Raw genomic sequence first — 19715 nt, 5'->3', positions numbered from 1 at the left:
ACATCTGGAGAGACACAGTTTGGCCACCCCTGCTTGAGGGGTTCAGAGAGGTGGCAGGGGCTGAAAGAGAGGGTACTGCTCAAGTCAGAAAGATCCCATAGTATCCTGAAGGGGAAAGATCTGGCACAGGGAGAATTTTCTCCGTGATTTATGTCCCCTGCAGTGCCTCGGAGCTGCTCAACTTGTTAACCATGTTCACTTCGAGATCACAGTTTTCAACACAGCTTGTTTGTGTATAATTTGAATGTTTATCCCATCCGTTAGAGATACTCGATGCTCTGACTGAGATTGCTAATAGCGAAAGAAACTATATTTGGTCCCAGAGATATGAGGGTCACAGACCACGGATGGCCTTAAAGGTCAAAACCAAGTCCTTGAACTTGATCCAGGCCACAACCAGCAACCAATGCAGCTGCCTCAGCATCGGCTGGATGTGGGTCCTCCCAGATGTTCCTGGGAGGACCCTAGCAGCTGCATTTTGCACCAGCTGCAAGGCATCATTAGGGCTGTGAATTGTCCCCAGAATGTTAATGGAAAACTCATTCATTCATTCATTCATTCATTCATTCATTCATTCATTCAGGCTGAGGATGGTTTACATAAAATGTAGAAAACAGTACTCGGAACTTTCATAACAACAATAATATTGACATTAAAACTATAACAGAGGAAATGGATTAAAACAATGCAAACAGATCCAGAGAAAGCCATACGCCTTTGGACATTTCCCCCAGTGATCCAGATCTGCAAAACTTCCTGTCCTTCTTCATGACTGATGAACATGGGCAGCACAAAATATGGAATACAATCAAAATGCAAAAATGTAGTTATGTGAGGTTGTATTATTATAAAGATAAGTCAATCTACTCACACGAGGTTTAGTATCAGGAGAATACAGTTTTTTTTGGTGGGGGGAGGGCACAGAATTTGGATGGTTGATAATAACAGCTTGGTCAAAAAACTGCTCCCAGTGAGCCAAAGTTTCAGCTAGGCCAGGGCACAGATTTCATAGAACTCAATTTGGGAGGGACCTCCAGGGTCATCAAGTACAATCTGCTGCAGAATACAGGAAATTCACAACTACCTGAACACCCACAGTGACCCCAATTCCATGCCCAGATGACGCCCCCCCCAAATACCTGGCCGGTCTGGCCTGGAAGAAATTCGCCTCCTGATCACAAACTGGCGATTGGCATTTCCTGGGCATGCAAGAAAGGGCCACAAGAGCCAAGCTCAGGCTCAATCCCTTCTGCCCACTCACTAACAATTGGGCCCAGGATATGTAATTTCTTGGCAAGCTCACTGCCCTAACCAACGTTTCCTTCCACAGATTTCATGGAAGAGAAGGACTATGGGATTCCCGTACCATCGTGGAAGCAAAACCTCCGGGCACGGAGCTGGAAAAGTACATTCCCACCCCCTGGCCACCAGCTATCTCCATGCCTCGATTTGCTTTGGGAGCCTTTGACTGAGGCGGTCATTTCTAGCATCCTGTCAAACATCTCCAATATGAAGGCAAGGCAAGAGGGAAAGGACAGCTTTGAAAGTAGAGTTGCCATGTTCTGTTCCGTGGACTCGTACTGTCCTGAACACGGGCTGAGATCGAGGAGCCCTCCGTTGAACATTGACGAGCTGGCGTCCCAGATTTCCAAAGTCATCATAGGTGTCCTGGTTGAGAGGAACATTTTGCAAGAGCCTCCCAACCCGAAAGCCTTGTCAACGAGGAAGCCCAAGTACATTTACGTCCCGCCTCTCTATATGGCTGATTTCGACGACGTTTATCATCCTCTTGTGAAAGAGGTCGCCAACTTGCTGTCCTTAGAAATCAAAAAGAGAAGCAAATACAGGACAGAAAGAAACACTGGAGATTTCTCGGGCCAGTGCCATTCCGTGTCTCGCTTTGGCAGAAGTTCCCGTGCTGATACCAGGGGAACGATGTGTCTCTCTACAGTGGATCACACGTGTAAAAACCAGAGGCTCAGCTGCATTGCTTCCAATCTCGACCATTTCATCCACAGCCTGAAAACCGAGGAGTCGAAAGAGATAGTCAACAAAGTCCTGCACATCATTTTCAATTCGCTGCAGCCCGCTCCATCACAGAGAGGGGCCGCGGGGTCTTTCTCAGAGGTTGGCTCGCAAAACGTTGTGCCTTATCAAGATGCAGAACTTTCGGCCAGGACTTTATGCTCCTCGGGCTGTCCTCACGCTTGTAGGCTGATGAACAGCATCGTTGGCAGCAACTTGGGACTCTCTCCCAAATCGGTTCTCCTCTTGGATGTTGTCAGTGAAAAGCTTATCCAGTCCCTTTTGGAGAAATGCCTCACCACCGACCAGTTCACCGGCACTTATGCCTTCGATGAATTTCTGGAAGACGAGCAGATCTACGACATGAGAAAACACGAGAGTGAGAGTGCAGTCCTCTCGCATTCTAGACAAGGGATGCAAGACCAAGAGATGGACTCCAGCTCTTCCATCTTCACCTATGAAATTAAGTATTCAGAGGAACCCTGGACAGAGGTTCAATCGGGGTCTTCTTCCTATGAGTCGGCACTGGACAATTTGGCCCAAAACTTAGTCAAGCCTCTGATGACAGACCTCTCCCTTAGCATCGAGTACCCCAGAAGAATGAATGCCTTCTCCAGGAAGTCAGTCGGGTTCAGACAGCCGATCTGTAGGAAACCGTACGGGCAGCACGGAAGGCACAGCCGAAATGAGGCATATTGCTCATTGTCAAGAGGTCGAAGACTGGAATCCAGAATGCCCATTCCAGAAAGGCGCCATATACGAAAGAACACAATGCAGCACAGAACGTATGTCTCCAGAGCAGCAACGCCCACTGGCAAGTTGTACACAAGGAAGCCCTTCTCGGCTTCTCGCACCAAGAAATCTTACCAAAGAGAAATGGGTCGTGTGAAGAGCCGCCTTGAACACAGCCCTCTGCAGCCAGAGTTTTCTACAATCTATTCAGCGACCTTTCTGGAGGAAGTCATTTCTCAGCTCTTGATTAAGATGTATATCTCCCTCCGCACCAAATACAACAGTGTCTGCGGTAACGACATGCAAGAGATGAACGTGTTATTTGTGAATGCTCTAGCCGATGAATTCAAGAGGGCGGGCGTCGGGGTCCTGCAGAAGGCCGAGGAGAAGGTGTACTTCCCGCCACTGGACTGTCGGACCGTCAACAAAATCGTCGAGTCTATTTTAAGAGAGTTTGGATTCCAGTTGGCTTCTGAAAAAGACAAAGTGCGTGATGTCAATAGCATGGCTAAGCAGGCCGCTGAAATCGTCTTGGTGGAAATTCTGGATTACCAGCTGCCGCCGTTCTTGTGTAGGAAGTTGTCAAAGAGCGTGTGCAGAACTATCAAAGCTGAAAGCATCATCTGCAGAATAGAAGAGTGTTTCAGCTTTCCTAAAGCCCAAAGGCAAAAACAGCCCCCTCCAGCGTACATTACGATACTATCCCAAAAGTATTTAGAGAGGGTGATAAATCAAATCATGGCTCATTTTTTCCTGCCTTGTGATAGCACCGCCCAGGAGGAGGACCACAGGGAGACATCACAACCTGATTTTGATGACCTCTGTGCTTATATGGTTGACCAAGTGATGAGATCCATTGCGAAGCACAAAATATGGGTTGCCAAGAAAGATGACCGATGCCATTTGCATTCCCAGAAAGAGATCCAGAGCATGGTTGATTCAGTTTATACCAAAATATTGGGGAAGTCTGGCTCACAGTCTTCAGTACAGAAAGAGGTGACCTGTCGTAGCACCAATCTTGTTGATAGCATTGCCAGCTTCATCATTCAAGAGGTCACCCATCATCATCTCCAGACCTTTCTTTCAGCCGATGAAGAACCTTGCATGAGTCATGATATGGACGCTCTATCTAAGAACATTGTCAAGACAGTTCTGGATAGTGTCAGCAAACCTTCTGCATCTCCTCCTGGAGTCTTCCCAGCTAAACAGTTGGAAGAAATTGTTACTAGAGTTTTATCCAAGATCTTCCGTGGCTCTACAGGCAAAAAGAAAGTGATCAAAGGGTGGCTTGAAGCTGACCTCTGTGGGATTGCGAAAAGACTGGCCAACTCTATCAGCCTACAGTTTGGCAGGGCTGCAGTGATGGGGGCAAAAAAAGGAGAGGAGCAGAGCTTGGGAGCTCCTTTGATGGACGTCATGGATGACGTGGTTGACTCTGTTTGCCACAACATATCAAGAGAACAAGAACGAGTCCCGCATGGTCTCCTTGGCCCCCCCAAAGATGACACTGCCTTTGAAAACATTAAGAGTTGTATAGAGAAAGGGATCTCTGATTATCTTCTCCATCCCCTTTTTTCAGGAGATTTTCACAAGGACTCATTACCCTCTCTGGTTTATAATACCAAAGACACTGAAGACGAGTTTGGGGAAATCCAAGAGGAACGGGAGAGCAGATCTCCTTTCAACACCTTTTTGTCCTCAGGATTCTTAAAAGACATAATTACTGGGCTGTTGTCAAAAATCTTCCCTTCCGCAACTTCCAGGCACTCCACACCTCTTCATGATGAGACGCACCCTTCAGATTCAGACATGCGGAAACTCTCCACCCAGTTGCTCAATGACGTTCGGGTGAAACTTTTGAAGCACAAGATTAGAGTCACTAAGGATGCCCATCCAGAGCGGAATGAATTTTCAGAGGAAGACGTCCAGAACATGGCAGATTCTCTTTGTGGGAAGATCTTGCAGAACTCGGGCTCCCTAGAAGCTGTCCAGAGAGATGTGAAAAACAAGAGCCATCTTCTTATTGACCGAATAGCTGGCTTTCTCGTTGGAGATATCCTGAAACAACATGTACAGCCTTTTATATCCAGACAAGCCTCTCCTGCTTGGGATGCCGCCACCCCTGGGGATTCCACGAATAGGTTTGACATTTACAGAACCTTCATCAAACCTTTAGACCTAAAGCAAGCAGCCAAGGAAATGAGAGATGGCACTACCTCTAGCCTCTTCAGGGAAATTGTTTCCGGATTATTTTCAAAGATTGCTGATACTTTATCAGACATCCCACTTGCTGACTCTGAAGAGGAGCTGGGGGACACGGCCGTGCGGCTGGCAAAGTCAATTACCCAAAAACTTACCAAATCTCGGCTCAACACCCAAGAAGACCCTGAAGAGCAACTGGGCTGCTCTTCAGATATCAGAACGCTGGTAGATCGGATGCCGCTTTACAAAGGTCCTTCCGATGAGGAAGACAGCAGCCGTACTTTACCTGACCACTCAGCCACTCTTTCGTTCCAGGAAGACGCAGAGCAACAACTGTATTCAGGGCGTCCATCAAATTTGGCAGAAGTGAAATGTTTCATTCAGAAGAATCTATTTGTCGGTGAGGTTGATTCCAGGGCAAAGGCTCCTGCCCCGTATAGAACTGTGCTTTCCTGCCAGGTTTTAGAGGCCATAATTGATCGGCTTTTGGGACTCATATTCCCACTGTCCTCTAGCACTTCTGCAGGCTCTGCTCAGGAAGAAGGATCATTTGGACCTGACTTCTACAAGAGAATTGCCCAATTCAAGAAGGACATTATTGCCACAGTTTTAGTGCAGTCTGTCTGGATCAGCACTTATGGAAACGACAGAGAAACAAGGGTTTCTGAGGAAGCCATGAAGAGTATGGTGGAGTCTGTGTACTGTGATCTTCTGCACGAAGTTCTTTTTCAGCAACCCTTGCCAAAGGACAGAGAAAGCTTGAGCAACTTCTACGTCACTAAAATAGCTTGTTTCGTCATGAACGAAATGTTCAAGTATCACCTGCAGTCCTTGGCTGCTGAAGAGGCGTCTCCCTGCCTGGGCTACCACCTGACCGTCTTCCCTTACAGCCTTTTGGAAGTCATGCTCAGCCAGCTTTTGGAGAAAATCTTCTCCTCTCCAGAGAATACGGGAAAGCAGATCGACTTCTTAGACTCCAATTTCACAGAGATGGCATCCGACCTGAAGAGCTGTGTGATCACAGAGCTTTCTGCCCATGAAATCAGGCTGAAGGACATCCCAGAGAGAATCCCGGACATGGATCAAGAAACAGAGGAAGACATCGCCAATTCCATCTACAACCAGATCTTACACAATTCGGAATCCCAGCGCGAGCTCCGGAATTCTCTGCTGAGCCAAGAGAACGGGGTCATCCTCCGTGTGGCCAGTGTGCTCGTACGAGAAATTCTCAACTACCATCTCTGCCCGTTTTTGAGTGGTAATGATGCTTCTAAGATCAGCTGCATCAAACGGCAGGCGGAAACCGAACCACGTCCCTGTGACATCTACTCCGCGACGTTCTTAGAGGATATCATTGTCGCCTTCTTTTGTCAAATCCTGTCTTCCCCAAATATTCAGTCCTACTCCAAAGATGCCCATTTATCAGAAGAGAAATTGAGAGAGCGGATCACAGAACAAGTCAATGCTCTTGTGCTTGCCTTTCAGTTCTCTAGCATCAAGGTGATTCATTGCGCAGAGGGATGCTCGTACTTCCCACAAGTAACTGCCGAGAAAGTGATTCAGATCAGCAACGCCATGTATCAGAAGCTCATAGGGAAATTTGGATCGGAGTTGGAGATTTTCAGAGCTTTACAAAAAAAGAGTCATAGTTTAGCCGAACAGCTGACCCCTTTAATGCTACAAGAAATCTCTGGGTACCATTTCCAGCCTCTGCTCACTGGAGATACATCTCCTTACCTCTTCTCATTTTTGCAAGCTGACACTATCATTGACCGAGTTGAAACCCTCCTACCAGATTCCACCTACTCCAGTAGTAGCTTTGGAGAGAAGTTCTTGAAGATCATCCACAGGATATTTCCACTGTGGCCTTCCGGTGGTTCTGACGACCCAGAAGAACACGAGCCGACTGTGGACCGACTGGAGAAAAGAACTTATTTTACAAAACACAGGAAGGAAGACCCAATCTCAAAACCTCTGCCGGCTGAGGATGGAGCTGGCGTTCATTCCTCAGCCTTTTTGAAGGACATTTTCCGTGGACTAATCAGCAAATTGCTGTCTTCTTCAACAAACGTATGCATGCCAGATAGAGAGGAGAATGATCCAGAATCTCTTCTTAAACATTTAGTGGAATCCATATTTAAGGAGTTTGCAAAATCCCCCATTAAAGTTTTGCCAATGTCTAAAGGACAAGCTTCCCCAGCTGTGAGTGAAACCGAGATGGGGAATGTTACCCATTTGAGGAATAAGTTTCAAGGCTGGCAGCGTGATGACAAAGCTGAGGACTCGGACTCAGCAGATGGACAAGCTCTCGGGGAGATGGTGGACAGTGTTTGTGCAGGAATTATGAGAAATTCAAGCTCAGACGGTTCACTGTATGATGATTTGACAAGCCAGAATGAAGAGGCTGTTGACAGACTCGCTTGCTACATGGTGAGGGCTGTATCTAGGGGTGGCTTGGAGCAGAGCTCTGAATCTGAAGACGACTCTCCTTATTCCACCACAGTTATAAAGCTAGAATCCGACAAAATTATCCAAAAGTTTCTGAGTGACATGGAGCTGGTGAAACACAAGCCTGAGTCCTCAGAAAGCCTCGTCCCTGCGGTATCGGTGCTCTTTTTGGAAGAGATCCTAAGCCGATTTGTGACCAAAATCCTACTCGCGCCAACGAACGTTGCATCAACTTTATCCAAAGCAGAAGTGAATGAGATTGTTGACCAGCTGAAGAAGTCTGTGGAGATGCAGATGTCCAAGAACAAGATCAACCTGGTCGCTGAGGAGCAGCCCAATTTGCATCCAGAATATGAAGAAACAGTCAACCAAGTGGTGCATTCGGTGTTCAGCAATGTCCTGGAGAAATCCGGGTCCCAGGAAAGGCTGTACAATGACATGAGGAGCACCAAAGTGATATTCCCGGAAAAAGTTGCCAGCATCATTGTCGATGAGATCTCCAGCTACAGCATCAACAACCCTTTCGACGAAAACTCGGAAAACGAAACCCGCAGTGCTCTGGAGCTGGACCGGATCGTGAGCAAGGTTGTTGCTCAAATGAGCCATCATTTGGGACCTGAGAAAGAGTCCTCAACGGACATCATGACAGCTCTACCAGATACCACGACAGCTCTACCAGATATGGCACAGGAGACATCTCTGGAAGAAATACTCATCAAATCAGAGGAACTGCCTGTCAAAATCGTCCCCTGCCTTGGCAAAAAGACCTTAAATATTGACCCACATATCATTTCGGATCATTTGGCAGTGCTTTCCATCAAAACAGAATCGTTGGAAAAGCTGAACAGGACATGCCTCTCGAGGACTGGGGTCAGCCTTAATGAATTAAGGAAAGCGTCCATGTCGAGCCGGAGCGTTGTCAAGCACATTGACCAGCAGAACGAGAACAGGAAGAAAGAACGGCGCCCCTCACTGGATTTCAGCGGGCATCTGGATGTGAAGCCAAGGGAGGTAAGAGTGGCCATATGGGCAAAAGTCAGGGAGGCCCTTTAACACCATTAACTACTTGGGCCATTTCCACCCAGAACCTCCTCTGTGTATGCACAGCCTGCAAGACATTGCCCAGAAGGGCCCAGGTCAGCACAGAATCATAGAATCATAGAGTTGGAAGGGGCCATACAGGCCATCTAGTCCAGCCCCCTGCTCAACGCAGGATCAGCCTTAAGCATCCTAAAGCATCCAAGAAAAGTGTGTATCCAGCCTTTGCTTGAAGACTGCCAGTGAGGGGGAGCTCACCACCTCCCTAGGCAGCCTATTCCACTGCTGAACTACTCTGACTGTGAAAACTTTTTCCCTGATATCAAGCCTATATCGTTGTAGTTTAAACCCATTACTGTGTGTCCTTTCCTCTGCAGCCAATGGGAGCTCTGCATGTCAGAGTCCCCCAGTTCAGTCCCAAGTGTATCTATGGGGAAAGGCTCAGTGGCTAATAGCACAGGGCTACAGATGCCACCCATTAATCATTTGAGTATAAAAGAAAGTAGAAATCTCGGGCAATGAATTTGGAGCGCCAAAATGGGATACGTAATGAAGGACCTACCAGGATTGGGTCCTGTGTAAGTCCCCTTGAGTCGTGGAATTACGTATCTAGGATTCACTTCTGTGAAGAAGAAGACCTTCATAGATCATTGTCTCCCATGTTTCGGGAGCAAAAGGAAGAAGAGACATTTGGGTTTCCATTAGTTGAGGGCCTGGGCCTTGCGAAACCTGCATGTTGGAAAATGGGTACATTTTGCAAGGAAAAATCACCCTGAAGCAACAACAACAAAAGGCATTCATAAAGGGTATCATGGGTCAGATTAGCATGAGAGAAATGCAATTGAACTGTGATACAAGGCATAAGGGACAGGGGATCTGAAAGCATCTAATGTGTCCGGCCTTTCATCTTGTGTTGCAGATTGCCTGCAGAAACTCCTTCCAGAGCCTGATGAAACCAGACATCAGTAGAGTGGAGCTCCTGAAGGATGTGACGAGCAAAGAAGACCTCATGGTCCGCCTCATAGCGCATGACGTTGAAGATGATGGATTGAGCAAACATGACTTGGAGGCCGGAGACTCTGGGGATGAGGAGGAGGAAGAGAAAGTGCTGCAGGAGGAAAGTTCCTTTTTCTTTGAGGCTCCAATAATCCCCCCAGGCCAAGATGAAGGTGCAGCTCCTACGGTAAGTGGGCGGGGCTAGGAAAGGGAGAGTTTTATGTCTTATGTAGGGGGACGTCTCTTCTAGCCCAAGGGAGGGAGGGGGGTCTCAGTCAAGGCAGAAAAATGAGGGACATGAGAATCCTGTGAAGACATGCCATTAGGCCTAAAATCACGGTGGTTGCTGAGACGACAACTCTGGGAAAGTCAAGGAGAACCTGGCAGGACCATGAGGAGGAGAAGTAGCAAAAAAAAAAAAAAAAAAAAAAAAAAAAACCCAGGGCTGTATCTGCACTTACTTTGTTAATTCCATTATGGATCCTGCTGAATTCAAATTCCCCCTCCCCGATGAAACAGAAAAGTGTTCTGCATGTGATTAGGGAAGCTCAGAAGGGGGGGGGGAGATTGGAGACAGCAGAGGAGGGTGAATAAATCCAAGAGGAAAATCTCTGCTGAGAGAAGTTAGGGCTTCCCCCTTAAGGGAAGACTTGCAACCTGGGAACGAGGAAGCCTTTGAACTGATGCCCTGGCCAATCAGGGCTTTTCTACAGTGTTGGGGGCTTGAGGCAGCAAGTTAGTTCAGGGAAAAGCAGAGAGCCTCTGAGCATACTTCCTGAGCATACTTCCTCCCTGATTGCCTCCAAAACAGCAGTCGAGCAGACAGAATGACTGCAGTCAACAGTTAAACAGTTAGTTAAGCCTCTCTCCCTCTCTTCTTAATCAAACTATATTAATCTTTAAGCAGCCCAGTGCCCTACTTTCCAGCATATACAAACTCTGCCAGCATACCTATTGTTAACACAGTACACGCATTATAAAGGTACCTCTTAGGAAGCCTTCCTTTCATTCGATATTGACATTTGTGCAGTTTGTCGTCTCGTTAAAGACCCTCTGTGAAGCTTTTGGTTTTCCGGGTGGCACTTGGCGGGGTCTGTGTGGTAAGACAGCAGCGTGTCAGCGGAAATGTTGGATCGAGCAGGCGCAGGGTTCCCGTGCGGCCATCCGGAGGTGCTTCTCTTCTTGCCCCCTGCAGAAGGCGGCCCAAGAGCCTGTGCTGACCAAGATCCCCAGTGGCATCAGCAGGAAGAAGAGCCTGTACCTGAGCAAATGCTGCCCGCCTTTGAGCATGTCCAGTTCCATCACTGATGCGGACCTCAGAAGGAAAAGCACCTTCCCACCTGTGAACCTTCCCCAGATCGAGATTACTTCCATGACCTCAGGACTAAGCATGTCTCTCAAGAATGACCGACTGGAATCAGACACGGTAAGTCAAAAGGAATCCAGCTAACCGAGGACCACATTTTGTCCACAGAAGATGCCGAGAGCAGGTAGCATAACTATCTCACGGCTTGAGAGCCAGCTTGATGGGAGACAGCGGTGGAATCTAATTTGGGCTGCCGGGTTTGAATCCCTGCTCCTCCTCCACATGCAGACAATTGGATGTCCTTGGGCAACTCGCCGTTCTGTCAGAGCTCTCTCAGCCCCTTCTACCTCACAGGGTGTCTTCTGCAGGGAGACGAAGGGAAGGCCACTGTAAGCTGCTTTGAGACTCCTTCGGATCGTAAAAAACGGGGTCCAAAAAAACAGCTCTTCTTTCTTCTCAAAGTACAGAGTCATCGGGTGTTTGGTTTAAATCACGATGGCTAAAGATTTCACCCCAGGATACCTATCGGGCTCTGTTTTTGGAAAAGAGGACTGTAACACTGCTAAGGCTAAAAGAACTGGGGAAGGGGTGGCGAGAGAAACTGGATCCAAATGCCAGCAAGGTGCAGTGGTTAAGAACGGTGGCTTCTAATCTGACGAGCTGGGTTTGATTCCCCGCTCCTCCACGTGCAGCCAGCTGGGTGACCTTGGGCTAGTCACAGCCCTGATAGTGCAGTCTCTCTGAGCTCCCTCAGCCTCACCTAACTCACAAGGTATGTATTGTGGGGAGAGGAAGGGAAGACAATGGTAAGCCGCTTTGAGACTCCGTCGGGGAGTGAAAAGCAGGGTACAAACAACCAGCTCCCCCTCCTCCTCTCCATCATGATCATCCCTTCACCTTTGCTTCTGCATCATGTCCAAAGCATCAGCTGCTGAGATGCTGCTGCTCAGTTAGGCCCTTCCTTTCCCAGGTCTGGAAAGAAGCTGTTTTGGACAGTACCCCCGAGCCGGAAATCTGCACAAGCACTACTGATGTCCCCTCGAAAATTGATGAACCACCTGCATCGAGCACAGAAGAGTAAGGACCAGATGGCATAGCTCATTCTGTTTGAACAGGCCTCCTTTACGGGATCGTGGCCCTTGCTCACAACTGCAGCCTCCTGTGAGCAGTGCTCCTCTGGAGCGGTTCCCTACTGAGCATCACCAGGCGAGGAGGGCCCGGCGGGAGCACACAGAGAGTCACTGCCACAAGCACTCGGGGCCACAGGGTCAAGAGTTAGCTCAGGTTTTTAAAAGCAGCTGGAGAAGACTTGCCCTATGTACCTGGCATGGCGCATTGTGCTGAAAAAATCCCTTTGAGGGAGCCAAGGATTGGCTCATTTATATGGAGATTGGTCCTGAAGGCCTGAGCTATGGCGTGTCTCCTCCTGCTTGCTGACTCTGAATTTAAAGGTCAAGCGTGAGCAGCAGCTGCAGTTAAGTGGCATGCAGGACTGGGGTGCTATTTTAATTGTCTCCTCTCTTTTCCCTTGTCCTTTCGCAGGGAGCCTGAAGAGGAGAAATTGGAAAAAGGTTTGGTGTAACTTCAATCTCTTGTTGTTTCGTAATCTTTGAATCGTGGTCAAGAAAAGCAGCCCCACTTTGGAGCCTGGGGACTGTGTGGGGATGCACATGGTGCTCTCGCACAGATGGAGGCTCCCTGGTCTTAACAGTCAAGGGAGCTGGTCCCTGTGGCCAAAGGAACAGAGAGCCGCTTCCATAATCTGAAAAGAATAGGGGTGGCAGAGACCCCATTGGACACTCTAAACCAGGGGTAGTCAAACTGCGGCCCTCCAGATGTCCATGGACTACAATTCCCAGGAGCCCTTGCCAGCATTCGCTGGCGAATGCTGGCAAGGGCTCCTGGGAATTGTAGTCCATGGACATCTAGAGGGCCGCAGTTTGACTACCCCTGCTCTGAACTTTGTTAACAGTATAGCCTTTCCTGTTTCTCTTTTCAGCCTTGGTGGACATGCACCTTTCCCGTGACACAGAAGAGACTTCAGGGGCATTTGAGGTAAACAGATTTTGACATACATTTGGGGTGGGGGGTGGGGGGGGTCAACATGACCATGCATGGTCACGTCACCCGATAAACGTTTAACAGATTTTTAAAAATATACTAAACATAATTAATTTCCACCCACTTGGGAAACCCTCTCAGGGCCATCAAGAAACCCTGGGATTTCACAAAACCCTGGTTGAGAAAGCCTGAATTAGGGCAACCATTCCTCATGATCATAGAGCTGCCATTATAGAGTAGACAGGTCAATGGCCTGTGAGTGACGGAACAGCCTAAAATTTAATGTGGAGTTTATCCAGTGTATGTGAATGATGTATTAATCGTTCTCTATGGGAAGGGCAATGAAAATCGTCAGATTCTGAGATAAAAGTGGAACGGTTTTTCAGACCTATGGAGCCATAGGTCAGGTGTGGAACCACTTCACTTACCGTAAACCAGGGAGCAGTTCTCTGTGCTGTTTACAAGGGTTCGCTTCACTTTGGTGAAGAACCAAAGAATCCAGATTGGCCACAAACTATTGGCTGGTTCAGGGCCAGGCTATCTGTCCTCCCATGTTTAGAGTCACTGCCAGTTACTGGGGGTGGCAACGGGACAGGGGGTGGTCTAGCTTCTGTACCTTTCTTGGGGTGTTTCTGGAGGCATCTGGTCTGTCACTCTGGGAAACAAGACCTTGGAGCCCCTTGTTTGACCCAGTATGACTTGTCTTACATTCCTAAGACCACAATTCAGATTCTTTGTTAGGCAGGTTTGTGCATGTACTGATTTTTCATTCTTCTGCAGATCACCTCTGTCTATCAGGTCCATGACATTAATGAGTCTTTATCAGAAGGAGAAGAAGAAGAAGGTATGTTTTGTGATCCGCTCCCACCTAAACAGTTGTGAATTTGAGGGTCTCTCTGTTCTTTGAGTACAAGCAAGGGGCAGGCTATGCTTGTTCCTGTAACATCCATTCCCATTCAGCAGACTTTCTCAACCAGGGGTTCAGGAAACCCTGGGGTTTCTTGATGGCCCTGGAAGGGTTTCCTGAATAGGTGTGAGTTAATTAATTTTTAATATATATTTTTAAATTTGTTAAACATTTATCGGGTGGTATGACCCTATATACTCATGTTGTCTCCGCTCCCCAATGGCCAATTATGGGCCTGGAGAGTTAAAAAGGGGAGGGTCCCTGGGTGGGCGTGTTGTACACAGCTGTACTTCCCAACCATATTTTACATCATTATGCCACTTCTGGGATGTGAACATACCTATTCATTATGAGAAAGCCACTTGTATGTTCTCTAGAAAAAAAAATAATTAAATTACGAAACCCTTTTTATGAGCCTAGAGCAGGGGTAGTCAAACTGCGGCCCTCCAGATGTCCATGGACTACAATTCCCAGGAGCCCCTGCCAGCGAATGCTCCTGGGAATTGTAGTCCATGGCCATCTGGAGGGCCGCAGTTTGACTACCCCTGGCCTAGAGCAAAGAGGATATTGCATCTCTGCCTGAGTAGCTGTTCCTTCATTCCAGATAGATTGTTCTGGAGAGTGGATAATTTTTTCCACGTATCTGCATCTGCTGTGGCTGGATCTCCTAATTACTCCTACTGCAGAGATGCGGTGTCATGGCCCACCATCAAGGAAGTATGCCTGTTGTTGCAAGATATAATTCCTCCCCCAATTGGGGGATCTGTGCAATGAATCAGGAAATGAAAGAGACTTCTCAGTCTAAGGAAGGGAACAAAAACTTGGCCCAGTGACGGAACTCTTGAGAATATGTTGTTCATTTCTCTAGATTTTGTGTAGAGTTTTCCCTAGCACAAATGTTAATTTTAGGGAGTGTTATTACTCAATTATTGAATTTTTTAATGATTGTAAGCTGCCGCAAGTGGGTTTCACCGGGAGCGGCAGTTAATATATCGCAAATAAATAAAATTATGTTACCATTTGAGTGATAAGATGCCTGAAGGATTGCCCCACCTTGCATGAACCCCTGCACCATTCACTGTCCGACAGACTCCATTAGCAGTGCCCTCCATTGTCTAAATTGCTACCTTCTTGGTGAGGATTAATGCTTTTTTAAGGGGAACTAGATTTATGGAAGCATCCATGACAAAGTAGATGCCACGATGAATGGCAGCTTGGCACAGGGACTGCAGGACTGGATTTTTTCCAGATGTATTTTTGGTTCAATTTTATTTTAAAGGCTCATTTGTGAGCATTGGCCATTTGTAATTGAAATTCCTACAGGCTACTTAATCTATGATATGGTGACAGTTTTATATTGTTTAATTTATACTCTTGAGTCTTGGACACAGGATAAGTATACAGGGTGTTGGGCTAGATGACCCTGGAGGTCCCTTCTAACTCTATGATTCTGTGTCAGGGTTAACGTTTAATAACGTATAAACAAGGCCTAGTCTGCACACATAGGATAATGCACTTTCAATGTGCTTTAGCAGCTGGAGTTTCCTGTGCGGAACAGGATAATCCACTTCTAAAGGGCATTGGAAGTGCATTATCTATTGTGTGCAGACTAGGCCCAAGTCAGCAAATTAAGCCATCGTTGCAGGAACATAAATTTCGTGGACTCTGTTTGGTTCCCCAGCGGATCACACAGATACTGGAACAAACCCTATGACCTCCTCCAGCTCTGAGGCTGCCACCCTGCCTCGTCAGCAATCTTCCAGGTTTGAGAAAATCTCCATTGCTCTCTCCAGAGTGTTCTCACGAACTTCCACCAGCAACCTCAATAACCCTGAGCCAGCCAAAGAAAAACCCGATGCGGACAAGGCCTGAGATCAGATAGTCTACGTTACGTATTGGACAGAATATGTATTTTCCTCAGTGGTATAAACATATTGGACAGAATAAATATTTTCATCAGAGGTCGAGGCTCCTGTCCTATCTTGTGGATTCAAACCAACTTTTAATCTAGTGAGGGGAAGCAGCTTGTGTGAACAGCACCCTATGCTGAGAACAAACCCTTATCAGCGGCTCCTCCACCTCTATCGTTAATCTAAATCTACCGTCTTTAAGGACATGTCACATATGCTGAATTTCCTACCTGAATCTCCCATGCACAAGTGAGGGATTTGGAAATGCTTAGTTATATGGGACTCCCCCCCCCCCCTTCCAGGGGCAGTGGTCCTGAAACCGACACTCAGGTGGGGCATGTGAGTGATCGTGATGATGTCACAATAAAATCAGAGTCCAGGGGCACCTTTATGACCAACAAAGGTTTATTCAAGGCGTGAGCTTTCGAGTGCAAGCACTCTTCCTCAGACTATGAACTGACTATCATGACAGTGGGAATATAGAAGCAAAGGTTAATCCTGTTACATTAGTAAATTGTGTCACAGCATCCAAATACAGCCATATGATAATTCTTTGCTAAACCAGCCAATCAGTCTCCTCGAATTCAGTTGTCGTTCACAAAAACACAGGAGAAATAAAACTGTCCATGCCAGTGACGTCAGCCATTCCGTCGAGTCTGACTCTTGGCGATCCTCTGGCTCAAATGTTGCCACGATTTTCGATCTTCCACCACTTCTCTTAGTTGTGCAATGTTCTGGCCGGTGTGCATTTTGGTCATATCTAACCACCGTGTCCTTTTTCGGCCTGGCTTCCTTTTACCACTGACCCTCCCTAGCACAATCGCTCCCTCCACTGAGTTGGATCGCATGATATGGCCAAAGCGAGGCGGAGTTCTGTGATTTTGCTTTGTCGCTTGAGATTATATATTACTATTTCCATATCAGATCTGACTCCCATTTCAGCCGCAGTAGGCCTCAGCTGGGTTGCTTACAACAGAAAAGACAACCATCATTCTTGGTGGTCTCAAAGGTGAGAAATGTGATTTGGTTTGTAGTTTGTGGCATCCCTCATTCACGAACCACGGGCCATTGTGAAATTTGGGCTGCCTCATGAACCACCTGTCATTTCTCCAGAAAGCTCTTCCCTGGGGACAGTTTTGGGGGGCCATAACTCGAACTCAAGCTGTAAATTCAATCTTTGCTTAATGGGGAGGCCCGGGGAGGCCCTCTATGAGTTTTGTGATTCTAGTCTGTGCAAGATTTGTTCTATACACTCCCGAACCAGCACCTGTTTGATTCCCTGCTCCTCCACATGCAGCCAACTGTGTGGCTTTGGGTCAGTCACAGTTCACTCAGTGCTCTCTCAGCCCCACCAACCTTACAGGGACAGGAAGGGAAGGTGATTGTAAGTCTCTTTGACGATCTTGAGGATAAAGGATCTTGGAAAATTTGAACCAGGGTTGGATTAAGGCCAACCGATGCCCTAAACACAACCCACGAGTGTCTTTTGGAACCAAATAACTTCATTTATGTGAAAAAAATTAATAAATGAAGAGCGTAGGGGTCCGTTACACAAATCAGCAGATGAGTTAAATGCTAGCCTGACCCAGCCAGCTGTGTTTACTCTCGACGGAAGCAAAACTCTCACATTATAAGTCTGAAACAGGTGTGGTATCTATTGACACCTTTAAGCCATACTTTTAAACTTTAGTCATTCTCCATGCTGAAGAAAACTGTTTCAAAAACAATGCAAGCAGTGCAAGTCAAACATGGTAGATAAGGACAGTTGCAAACAATTCAACTGAAGTCGAGTGTGGCAGTGAAAGAGTTAAGGGCATAATAGCTGGGGGTGGGATCACTCTGTAGCTCTCTCCCTCTCTTGGTGCCTAAAACACATGTTGTTGTTGTTGTTGTTGTTTTTTGGGGGGTTGCTTAATGCTTAATCCAGGGCTGATGTGAACCCAAGTGTGTGCAAGCAGCATTATGGGAATTGCAGAATTGTATTTTCGCTTCCTCTCATGTTTCTTGTCCTTTCTTTGTCACAGCTAAGCATGGCTGCTCTGAGCAACAGCCTCCATGCTCCATGACGCTGGGTACTTTCATGAATGACACCATGTGAGATGGAAGACTATGCTTCTCAGAGGGAAAAGAAGTGAGGTTTAAAGAAACTGATGCAGGAAGAGGGACATTTGCAACCTTCTGCCAGAGTCTGCCTCATTTTTGCTTCCAGTTTCATGTGCTTCGGAGAACTGGGCCTGTCATGGTTAAAATGAATAAACCTATTCCTGTACTAAGAGGAGAATCTTTCCCCAATATCATAAAACCCAAACGTACAGGGATGACTCACTCCCTACCTGATTGGTCATCTGTGGGGAGGAGAGCCAGCACCCAGGAAGGACACAGTGCAAGTCTGCGTCCTAGTGCCCATTGCATTCCAGCGTGCAATGGCCATTGTGCATTTAAATATTTTCCTGTCTTTGGATAGGGTGAAAGAAATCCTCTGCAATGAAAAAAAAGGCTGTCTGATGGTTTTTTATTCCATTCTGCACATGTTGGGATTTTCAGTGCATTTTCGAAGTGGATTTTCCAGTTTCGTAAAGGAAAATCCGGCTGCAAAAGCACATGAAGAAGAAGATGAAGAATTAGTTTTTATATCCCGCTTTTCCCTGCCCAAAGGAGTCTCAAAGTGGCTGACAATCCACTTCCCTTCCTCTCCCCACAACAGGCACCCTGTGAGGTAGGTGAGGCTGAGAGAGCTCTGAGAGAACAGTTCTAACAGTTCTACTAACAGCAGCTGTCTCTCCAGGAAAGGTCTTTTACATCACCCACTATCAGATCCTTTTATTTGGAGATGCCGGGTTTAGAACCTGGGACCTTCTGCATACCACGCATAGGATTTTCCAGAGAGCAACATGAAAAGTACAGTATCCAATGTGTGCAGAATAAGCATTAATCTTCAAGACCAAAAGGGAGAGGCTTTCGTAGCCAATGAGCATGCAATCAATTTGCGTGCAAGGTGAATCTCAAGTTCAGAAGCAGCTTAAGAAGAAAAGATCTAATCATCGGCCAAAGAACTGTTATTTCCCTCCCAGCATGACTTGGATAATATTTCTTCTAATTATTTACTGCTCAGGTATGGGGAGAAGGGTCTATTTTGCAAATTTCAACTGTAAACTCCAGCCTCTGGTTCACTCGTATCTTTCTATTTCCAGGGGTCAGCTCTGTGCCCACGCTGACCCAGCCATCCTCAGAGTCTGTGACTCTTGGAAAGACAGCGAGACTCTCTGCCCAGCTGCACAGAGGGTATGAAGGCTACAGCGTGGAGTGGTATCAGCAGAGAGAGGGGCGGCCCCCTCGGCGTCTGCTGCACGGAGACAGTGACAGATACAGCTGGACCCCAGGGCGATTCTCTGGGTCCAAATCAGGTGGCGTTCGGACTCTGACCATCGCAGAGGTGCAGCCAGAAGATGAGGCAACATATTACTGTGGCGTAGGTGATGGCGTCACATACCCACTGTGATACATTTGGAAGGGGAAGTAAGACAAAAACCTATGCTAAAGGGAGATGGGGAAGCTTTTCATAGAATCATAGAGTTGGAAGGGGCCAGGCAGGCCATCTGGTCCGGCCACCTGCTTAACGTAGGATCAGCCTAAGCAGCCAGCATGAGTATCTGTCCAGCCACGGCTTATAGAACCATAGAGTTGGAAGGGGCCAGACATGCCATCTGGTCCAGTTCCCTGCTTAACGCAGGGTCAGCCTCAAGCATCCAGGATAAGCCACTGCTTGAAGGCTGCCAGGGAGCTTTCTTGCTGCTTTCCTGTCTCTCAGGAATTATGCTCAGAGGACCCCTCAGGGAGAATCGAAACACAGAATAGGGCAGAAGCATTCTGGGAAAAAGAGACATTCCAGGGAAGTGCCCTTCTGGTTATCCTTCCAGTAGGTGTGCTTGCCATTCTGTGCTGAGTCAGTCGACATGCCTATTCCTCTGCCTAAGCATAGAGTGAGGAAACCCGGATTTTAATGCGGGGATGTGTTTGTGTGGAAAGGAAGGCAGCAGGGAAGCTAAGTAGGTCAGCCCTGTTTAGTACTTGGATGGGAAACCCCAAGGAA

The 19715-nt window shown here is 47.3% G+C and overlaps 1 protein-coding gene and 1 pseudogene across 2 annotated transcripts in view; both read left to right on the top strand.

Moving 5' to 3' along the window:
- FSIP2 (fibrous sheath interacting protein 2) overlaps window positions 1-15677 on the top strand; it is a 37520-nt gene extending 21843 nt beyond the window's left edge. For both annotated transcript variants that reach the window (XM_077308293.1, XM_077308291.1), the window contains exons 17-24: window positions 1331-8418; window positions 9365-9628; window positions 10637-10867; window positions 11718-11824; window positions 12290-12318; window positions 12747-12802; window positions 13589-13652; window positions 15397-15677. In XM_077308293.1, the coding sequence (XP_077164408.1) occupies window positions 1331-8418; window positions 9365-9628; window positions 10637-10867; window positions 11718-11824; window positions 12290-12318; window positions 12747-12802; window positions 13589-13652; window positions 15397-15587 (8030 nt within the window). In that variant the 3' untranslated portion in view covers window positions 15588-15677. The remainder of the gene's footprint in view (window positions 1-1330; window positions 8419-9364; window positions 9629-10636; window positions 10868-11717; window positions 11825-12289; window positions 12319-12746; window positions 12803-13588; window positions 13653-15396) is intronic.
- Window positions 15678-17687: 2010 nt separating this feature from the next.
- LOC143823037 (immunoglobulin lambda variable 7-43 pseudogene) lies at window positions 17688-19124 on the top strand (annotated as a pseudogene).
- Window positions 19125-19715: the final 591 nt, after the last annotated feature.

This window comes from Paroedura picta, chromosome 13, assembly GCF_049243985.1.
Source record: "Paroedura picta isolate Pp20150507F chromosome 13, Ppicta_v3.0, whole genome shotgun sequence".
Lineage (NCBI taxonomy): Eukaryota > Metazoa > Chordata > Lepidosauria > Squamata > Gekkonidae > Paroedura > Paroedura picta.
This window is presented reverse-complemented; position numbering and strand designations above follow the sequence as displayed.